At 33.6% G+C, this 10,345-nt stretch overlaps 1 protein-coding gene across 1 annotated transcript; it reads right to left on the bottom strand.

Annotated features, from left to right (window-relative positions):
- Positions 1–2,740: 2,740 nt before the first annotated feature.
- LOC120350488 lies at positions 2,741–9,947 on the bottom strand. The gene is made up of 2 exons (XM_039424028.1): positions 8,805–9,947; positions 2,741–3,382 (listed from the first exon to the last, which is right to left on the bottom strand). The coding sequence occupies exons 1-2, from the start codon at positions 9,753–9,755 to the stop codon at positions 2,969–2,971; spliced, it is 1,365 nt and encodes a 454-aa protein (XP_039279962.1). The 5' UTR covers positions 9,756–9,947; the 3' UTR covers positions 2,741–2,968.
- Between the last annotated feature and the right edge of the window lie 398 nt (positions 9,948–10,345).

Here is a 10,345-nt window from a genome sequence, read left to right as displayed (position 1 = left end):
CTTTATCTATGTTGTATTCTAAGAACCACAACCAGAGTTATATATTTTTTGCACTCATGCTTTACCGACTGCGGCCAAGCCAGGCAAACCATTATTCACAAAAATAACGTCAGAATATATATATATATATATTAATAAATTTGAGATTTATAATTTTTCAATTAATTATTTATATCAATTTGGAAAGAAGGTATATGAGATTTTATTCGACAAGCAACAGCAAGTCGATAATTGAGCTGCATAGTCCTTGATGCATAGAATTGATGATTTAAGAAGCACATGGTAACTTTTCGTGCTAGAAAACTAAAACCTAATAAGTGAGCTAATCTGTGATACTTTTTTTGATATATATTTTTGTTCTTATTTTTACTTTTTTTTACTTGTTGCTCTATATAATATATATACATTTATTCGTTGATACTTGTGTAATATATCTATATCAATTTTCATGGTGTATCCTTTATTTGTTTCCCTATCTCCATGCATGACCAATCTCGTTATAATCTATCTAGTTACCAGTATTGAAATATTAGTAAGATTACCATCCGACTATATTCTTCACCGAATAAGTTGGTTAGGGCAGCGATATACAGCATTGATAATCAAATCTTTGGAAATGATACGTTCCAGAGATTTTATATAAATTATCCAATATCATTAAATACGACCAGAAGAATCTCAAAATTATAGCATTAAGTTGTTTCGACAAATCAGTCACAGAAATTGTGAACTGTTGGAGCAGCCGACGTCAGTAACCGGCAAGAGCAGAGAACTGCGGGAGCTCCTGGTCGAGCCAGTAAGAAATTGGTATTATATATATTCTAAGAACCATAATAAGAGTTATATATTCCATTATTCATGCTCTACCGACTGCAGCCAAGCAGGGCAACTCGTTATTGACAAAAATAACATGACAAATCGTACCACCTTTATCCAGCCCCCTTCTTCCTTAATCGCAAGCATTTAACTCTAATGCGAACGTACATCTTTCATGAGTGAATTACATATAGCTTTATTGAAAAAATCAAACTTGTTCACGATTGAATTCTACAATTCAATAACACGATTCGAGAGGAACTGAACCACTGAATGCGAATGGGTATTGCAAATGAAATAATGAATTGAGTAAGCTATTATATAGCTAAATTTTACGGCGCGAGCAAACTCTGTATCTCAGCTATTTTTAGAGATATCGATTCAATATTTTCTACTTGAAAGAGGACAAAAAGTTGAAACAGGGAAGCTCAAATTTAATTAAAAAATGTACATTTAAACATAAATTATTATTGTTTGAAAACCCAAAATGCAGTCTGTGTTCTATAGTATTCATATTGTAATGGGACATATATAATAGGAATATATTGGGGTTATATTATGTATGGTATTGTGATGGTATTATAAGGTTGTGAGAACAACCCTAGACATTATGGAAACAATTTATAATAGGGGAATCGCTTGGCTTGCGAGAGGTTAAATTGATCTAACTGTATAACTCATGAGAAAGGAACTATATTTTAAAATAATAAACAAAACAGTTATATTTTGGAGAACTAAGTAATCGATTTAATCAATTGTAACTCAAAATGAAACTGGAAACTTAAATAAAAATAATATTGAGAAAACCTTTTAAACAAACAATAGAATAATTACAGGATTTGCCTTCAATAAAAAAGATGAATAATATATAATAATAAAATTGATAATATTAGCTCACTGAACTCACTGAACCAGGAAAATGGTGTCTCGGAAAAGAAGGGTAGAGCCGGGCCCGATTATCTGCTGTAGATAGCTCCAGGTCCCGTCCTCGTAACCGACTGCCTAGAGCCTCTCATTTTTTCCACAATTTTACTTATCATGAATTTTCACCGTCGTCAGCAATTTATCTATTCATTGTGAAAATTCATGGCAAATAATAAAATTATGTAGTTCTATTACATCCCCGGGTCCCCCTAAACTTCGACCCGAAGTTATCGAAAAAACGGCATCTCTCTAAGTTAATTTTTACACATTTCAATAATATTTCAAAAATTAAAGTCAAAATTACCGCAAGCTAAAATTATTATTATTATTATTCACAATATTATTCTAATTGAATATTTATATGTAACATAACTTTCAATGAATACCTTAAATCTATGTGAGTGCCAATTCATAAGCTAAATGCAAGTGATATAAATTACATTATAGTGAACTAATTCATAAAAATCAAACTTAACCTAACACATCAATCAACTTCAAATCAACAATTCAATACATTCATATCTGAATAAGAATTGAATGGAAAAATTTTCAATTATATTGATGAATAAAATTAAACCTACAAAATCTACGAAAGTAATAAAATTGAATCATAATGCAAAAATTAAACATCAAGTCCGAATAGTATTCGAGTAAGCAAAATAATATTGTGGAACCCTTGAAAATAAGAATATATAATAATAATTGAAATAGTTTATCTTCTAATCTGGGAAAATATTTGAATCGATAGCATAAAAGAGTAAATGGATACAATAATAGTGAATAAGTAATTATTATTTGCATAGTTTCCTATATCCTAACCCATTATTTTAATGATTTCATTACATACTACTTTACTAAAACACAATATATTCTTAAAGCTCCTGTGGGTAGTCCACAATTGGAGTACGTTTCGGAACTCTCAGTTGATTTGCTTTCTTCTTAATATAATTTTGAAGACATAAATACAAGAATATAACAGTTATCAGTGTTTGTCAGACAATAATAATATAAATGATCAGTTTATTGTTCACCCCTAACAAATCAAAGTTATTTGGCATTTCAACATGATGGAAAATGTCTTCTGAGAATGAGTTGTGCTCTTCAAATTTTGAAAAATTCAAGTGCCAATTTTCATTTAAGATTTCCGAAAGGTTTAAGTACTGAGGCAGAGTCTCATGTTTAAAAATTGGGATGCTCAATTTAGATAAATTTGTCCACATGTGAGGAATTAAGTTATTAATAGCTGGAGAAGGATGGAACGGGAGTCGCAAGGATAAAGAGTGCTTATCAGTACGTCGCCGTTGTCGTCTTGAAGTTCGCAGTTGCAAGGGATGTGGAGTGATAGGGTTCCTGGACTGTTGCTTGGGACCTCAGTTGTTGAGTTTTTACAGCGAATTGTCGTCTTTTTGCCGGTGTTGTGGAATAGGAAGGTGTCTTCTCGTAGGCGAGTGATTAGGGTTTGATTGTCAGTTGCTTTACAATCAAATTTGCAGACTTCTCGTAGCTCCGATACGTCTGCTTCTGATGTTAGAAGGTGGAGACAAGTGGCTTGGGTGGCGGAGTTCGACATCTTTTTCCTCGGAATCAAGCAGAGGCCTTTCTGCTTGAACTGGCAATCGTCTTCTTCGTCATCTGACAGGATTTGCAGTTTATTTTCTTCTCTAAGTATCAGGTGATGTTGGGAGGTCAAACGGCAGGTATGACCATTCCAATGAAGCGGGATAGATTGCAGGTGGAATAATGAAATAGTTGAATTTTTCTTCTTTATTGGTATTTTGAGGGTAACCAATAGTTCGTTGTCGGATTTTCTGCAGGATGTTAGTTTCAAGTTTCGAATTTTATCGTTGTCTTTTGTTGATATGGTGAAGTTTCTCTTGTTTATTTTCTTTTCGAGTTCTTGAAGTCGATTGTTTAGGTCTTCTTTTGAAATGACGTGATGAGAAAGTTGTTGATTGTAGCATCTCATGTCGATTTCATTGTAGTTGTTAGATAGAGTCATCATATACATGAAAATAGTAGTCCTCAGTTGTGTTTTCAGTACATCGGTTGTAGTATTCCCTTTCTGAAACTTATTCTGTTGGGTGAATGATTCTTGCCAAAGAATAAGGTCATGCTTCATGTTGTTCAATACTTTCTTCACGTTCTCTGCCATGCCGTTCATCTTGCGTGTGTTGTCTATCAATTCGACATGTTCAGCGTGAACGAAGTCTTGAAGATTACTGAGATGAGAAGTGATGTCGGTTTCGGTTTTCACGTATGCGCCCAATTCTTCGTCGGTAGCTACTCCGCAACACCAGTTTAGGACCGCCCCGATCGTATCGATAGAGCGTTCGCGGCGTGGTAGTCGATTTTCGCTCTCAGCTGGAGTGTTGTCGTCATCGCTGCCAATGTAAATGCCGTCTTGTAGTTGTAGAAGTTGCAGCTCCGTTCGATGAATCTGATCAAATACTGCACACTCCGATGAGGAAGGGAAAGGACATGAGTCAATTTTTAAAGGAGTACTCAGAAGGTTCCTCATAACAAATAAAGGATTTGACCTAGGAATACTGAATGTTATTGGAACTGTGGACTCGTAAAATACTACATTGTGAATTTCTTTAAATAGAGCTCCGTGAAAAAGAGAAATTTCTTGAGACAATACCGTACAACATATTTCTACAAATGCTAAGGAACAAAGTATTATGGTATTCATTTTAAAAATATTATATCAGTTAGTACTCTATATTAATCTATCAATGAACAGTTCGTATAAGATATCAATTTTATAAACAATAATTACTAGTAAAATCCCCAAAAACCCTACAAATAGATTATGTAAATGGTCAAATTAATAGCTATTTCTTATATTCCAATCGTAATCACCTACTGGAATTGATTATTTCATTACATCAATACAGATAATATTGTTATTAAAATATACGTTTTCACATAAATAATCTTATAAATAAATAAATTATTATATCAAGAATCATCCGTTTCTGAAAAAGAGAAACATTTTATTACATACGAGTCAAGAGAATAATATTCAAGCATAAATCGTATTTGATGATTTTCAAATAGCATTCATTCATAAACAAAAACGTGAGAACAATTCACATCTTTTAATAATGAATCATCGTTAGAATGTCTAGTAAAATTGTCTATCAGAGCTCAATTATATTTCATTGTTTCATCGAAGTAGAAATCCAATTATTAATTGATTGATTGAAAACTGCATACTATTGTGATTTGAGAATCATCTCGATATCTAGTCGTGAGAAAATGGATTTGATCGCTTCACAAGTCAATACTGATCTCGCAAACAAAATTCTCTAAAAATTCAGTTGTAAGCATGATATTGTTTTTCAATGATTTGGAAAATAAATAAATTACATGAATGTTTCATCTCGATTTCTTCTCATCAATTGTCTTTTAAATTAATGAAAGGCAAAGATTTAGGATGAGCGAGGTATAATTGCTAGCATAAAGAAAAGTGCTGGAATAAAGAATACAGTTAGACAATAGAACAATAAACACTTAATTGATGGGATCTCGTATGAAATATTTTTTCAATTTATCTACATGAAAAGCTACATTTTTATAAGTACCTCGTAGCGGAAAAAATATCTCATAGACTTCATCTGTTACTTTCTTTACTACTTCATATGGGCCTGAATATTTTTTGACTAATTTCCTAGACTGTCCTTGTCTTACATCAGGATCGTGGACCATAACTAAATCTCCTGGTTCAAAAATGCAATCTGTTCTATTCCTATCGTAATAGTATTTCTGTTTTTCTTGTGCATCTGATAAGATTGATGGTATCTGTTCTCGCACTTCTTTAAGATTTGCTAATCTCGCGTCTAAATGATAAGTGACGTCGTCATTTTCGGGAAAGATTTTCAAATCTAAAGGAGTAGTGGCTTCAAAACCGTGCAATAAGAAAAAAGGTGTATATTTCAAAGAGCATTGTTTCGAAGTATTGTATGCGAATAAAACTTTCGGCAGCATTTGTACCCACAATTTCCTATTATCGGCTACGTAAGCTGTTAGCATCTCTTGAATTGTCCGGTTGGCTCTTTCGGCCAGACCTTGACTTTGGTGGTGACTTGATGATCCTAATATGTGTTTGATTCCAAGCTCAACCATAAGGTCATCGACTTTTTTATTTACAAAATGTGTACCTCTATCGGATCGAACTTCTTTTGGAACGCCAAATCGGTATATTAATTTCCATAAGCATTTAGTGGTATTATTTGCGTCGGCGTGTTTACAAGGTTCAGCTAAAATATATCGGGTCGTTAAGTCAACAATCGTTAGAATGTATGAATAGCCCATTGAGCTCTCTAACGGACCGATGTAGTCCATCATGATACTTGAGAAAGGCTTACTATCACACTTGATGGGTGATAAGAAACCTTGAGGCTTCGTAGTAGGGGTTTTTCTCTCTTGGCAATTTTTACATGATCTTACATAATTCGCAATGTTTTCATACATATTTTCCCAATAATATTTCGATGATATTTTCTCATGGGTTTTATAAATGCCGGTATGTCCACCTGTTAAGGAATCATCATGGAATGTTTCAAGGATTTTATTGATAAGAGATCGGGGTACGAGAAGTTTCAATTGATTGGTATGCCCATCAAATTTCTTCAGATAGACAATGTCTTTTTCGATCGTGTATTTTCTCGCCTTTCTAATCGTAGCTGTATCACTATGATTAGGGTTTCGTATTGCATCATATATTTTTCTTATACTCTCATCATTTTTCTGTAAAGTCTTTATGTCTATTTCTTCTATTTCGAATATATTGTAGTTTTCGTCCTTTGTGAGATCAGTTATATCCTTCTCTAGTGGATATCTACTCAGGGCATCAGGTACGTGCATTTGGGCTCCTGGTTTATATTTCAAATCAACGTGAACTCCGTTAATTTCATAAGTAACTTACTGACTCGAATACTGGGGTTTTTCCAAGTTTTATAGTATTGCAAACTAGCATGATCTGTGTAGATTGTAAATAATCGGCCAATTAAGTATTGTCTGAAATAATTTACACAATACACTATTGATAGAAGTTCAATCTCTCCTACTGCCCAATTTTCTTCATGTTTTGTCAGTTTTCTGGAAACAAAAGCTACTGGATGTAATTTTCCATTGTCATCTGGCTGCGAGATAATGCCCCCTATTCCAACTCGAGAAGCATCTGTGTGTACCACTACCTCCTTATCATTATTAAAATGATGAAGTACGGGTTGTGATAAAAGTTTGCTTTTTATTTCCGAGAATGCGTTCTGCAGATCTTCTTCCCAAGTGATTGGTTTATTCTCGTTATTTTTAGATATCAGATTTGTTAAGGGTCTTGCAATTATAGCGTAGTTTTGAATTTCGGTAAAATCCACTAAGACCAAGAAATGCTCTGACATCTTTGACAGTTTTGGGTATAGGGTATTTTTCGATAGCTTCCAAGGTTTCGGAAGCGGGTTGTATCCCTTCCTTTGAGACAGTGTGTCCAAGTACTTTAATTTTTCGGTAGAAGAAGTGACATTTAGATGTATTCAATTTTAGTCCTACGTCTTGCAATCTTTTCAAGGTTTTCTCGAGCTGTTGATATTGCTTATCAAATGATTCTCCATAGCTAATGATATCGTCCAAGTAAATCAAAACTCCTCTATACAAATAATCATTGAATACTTGGTTGATTGCTCGTTGGAAAGCATTTGGAGATGTTCTAAGACCAAAAGGTAGTCTTTTGAACGTGTACAGCCCTTTATGAGTTGCAAATGCTACATATTTTCGACAATCTTCGTGTAATGGCTGTTGGAAAAATGCTTGTCTGATATCTAGGGTGGAAAAGTATCCGAATTGTCAAGAGAATCAAAAATTGTTTGAAGAAGGGGAAGGGGATATCTATCCGGTAATATTTTCTCGTTCAACATTTTATAGTCTACAACCAATCTGAATCCACCGTCTTTTTTAGTAACTAAAAATGCGGGAGAAGCATAATGACTCTGGGTTTCACAAACTATTCCTGCTTTTATCAATAACTCTACTTGTCTGTCTATTTCTGTTCTTTGAGCGATAGGTAATCTGTACGGTGACTTAGCAATGGGGTGTAATCTGTAAGTTTGAACTTGTATTCGGGTAATTTCGCTTCCTCGAAATCAATTTCGTTTGTTGAAAATAGGTGTTTGTATTTATTGATGAGTCTTTTCGCTTTGGAATTTTGCTCTGGTGTAAGATCTTTATTAATATCTATTTCACAACCCCCTCCATCGAATAGAACAGAGTCTACTAATGAAACAGATTCGTCGTAATTACAAACTTCTCCTTCAATTTCACCAATAATAGTTTCATGCAACAATCTTATATCTTGCCTTCCTAGATTCAAAATTCTAATTTCACTCATGTTTGTTTCAAAATCATCCTCATTCCAAAGCACATGCAATTTTTTATTATGTAATAACGATTCATTTGGAGTAAAATGGGATACTTTGAGCAATTTTTGTGTTAGATTGACTTTGACATTCACGTCTTTTTGAGCGGGGATTATTGTTTCAAGAGCACATTTGACGAAATTTACGGGATTGGGTATGCAGACTTCTTTTGTAATATTTGTTTCAGAATCGTTGTGTAATCTATTTAATGTACAAATCCACTCTTTATCCATGTCTAATTCGACTATTTTACCATTATCGTTCATTGAAATGATGTTATTCTCGTAATCCAATTTCATTTTATATTTTGAGAAGAAGGAATTTTTGATAAGAAAAAACAATCGTCTTTCCAGTGATTATTCCTCTTACAGTATGTACAGAATCTAGTCCTATTAGGGTTGATTGGTGTCCTGTAATTAACTGATGTTGATTGTGTGTAATTATTGTTTGTATAAGGTTGTCTTTGGAAATTGTTCTGATTTGTTTCGTGTGGGAAGACGTTTCCGCTCCTATTTCTAAACTGTCTATTAGGATTAGGATTATGTGATTGACCTACATTTCTACTCAAATTTTTCACCACAATACTCAGATCGTTCAATTTCTTTTCTAAAGTATCTACTACATTTATTTTTGGACAGGCTGTTCGATTGAAGCATTATGCATTCCTAACTTTTTGTCTAGAAGGAAGCGAGATCTTTCATATTTGGCGAGATTTTTCTCTAAATCTTCAACTGATGCATTGTCCATGAAAGCAACATGTTGCAATGCTCCTACGTCTAAGCCTCTCAAAACATATCCTACTATTCTTTTCTCTGACATTTGAGGCTCAAGAATGTGACAAAGTTTTATTATATCTGCTGTGTATTCTGTGTATGTTTCTGTTGGTAATTTGTTTCTGTTTTCGAGTTTTTGTCTGGTTGTCTCTTCATGAACAGGGTCTACAAGTTTACTTTTTAAGTGGCCTACTGCATCAAGAAATGTCGCGTTTTCATTTTTATCCGAAAATATGTCGAAAATTGCCAATGCTGTTTTCTTGAGGTAGAGGGGTAAATACAAGATTTTATCATCCTCATCCCACTTATTTATTTTTGCTGCCCTATTGAAGGTTTTCAACCACTCGTTGAAGTCTTCACTCTTTGTACCCCCATAGCTTTCGGGTTTCGCAAAGGGTCTTTTATCATTCCCTGCCATATTATTTTCTGGAATTAGGATATTTGCTAAGTTATCGGGAGCTACTGTGTCGTAGATGTGTTCTTGATTTCTGCCTAGCTTGCCTACTATTCGCTCGTAATCGGCTAACATAGGGAAGATAATACGATCGCGTTGAGACAGGGACCCTAACTTAAGTAATCGACTTAAAGCATCTCTAGCTCCTGAATCGTGGTCCACATAAATACAAACTTTTTTTGCCAAGTCAACAGCGAATCTCAAGTATTCAATATTAACAGATTGAGGGATGTGAATACCTAACTGTTTGCCTAGCTCTAATAATTCTGATTTATCCAGAGATTTTACTTTTAAATCAATAGGTAAACGTAATAATGAAACCTCGAATTCACTAGGTGATTGTTCAGAGTCACTAGAACTAGAGCTACTCATCTCAATATAACAATAATAACAATTATCATATTTACCCTGTACGTTGAGAGAATAGAGGACATAATTATACGAGATCAAACACAGAATATAATAATTATGATAATGACCTGAAATGAAAATGTCAATAGATAATTTGAAGGCTAATCTTGTCAATTAATAAACTCTTTCTCATGAGAACGACGCCCAACACCATGTAATGGGACATATATAATAGGAATATATTGGGGTTATATTATGTATGGTATTGTGATGGTATTATAAGGTTGTGAGAACAACCCTAGACATTATGGAAACAATTTATAATAGGGGAATCGCTTGGCTTGCGAGAGGTTAAATTGATCTAACTGTATAACTCATGAGAAAGGAACTATATTTTAAAATAATAAACAAAACAGTTATATTTTGGAGAACTAAGTAATCGATTTAATCAAATTGTAACTCAAAATGAAACTGGAAACTTAAATAAAAATAATATTGAGAAAACCTTTTAAACAAACAATAGAATAATTACAGGATTTGCCTTCAATAAAAAAAGATGAATAATATATAATAATAAAATTGATAATATTAGCTCACTGAACTCACTGAAC

Source organism: Nilaparvata lugens, chromosome 3 (genome assembly GCF_014356525.2).
Source record: "Nilaparvata lugens isolate BPH chromosome 3, ASM1435652v1, whole genome shotgun sequence".
Classification (NCBI taxonomy): Eukaryota; Metazoa; Arthropoda; class Insecta; order Hemiptera; family Delphacidae; genus Nilaparvata; species Nilaparvata lugens.
Note: the sequence above shows the minus strand (reverse complement) of the source record. Positions and strands in the feature narration are given on the sequence as shown.

Excerpts from the sequence above, each read along its gene's own strand:
- LOC120350488 (XM_039424028.1), bottom strand. The coding sequence starts at position 9,755 with ATGAGTAGCTCTAGTTCTAGTGACTCTGAACAATCACCTAGTGAATTC. Across the intron at positions 3,383-8,804 it reads TAGGAATGCATAATGCTTCA|ATCCTGTCAGATGACGAAGA; the intron begins ATCGAACAGCCT and ends AATAAACTGCAA.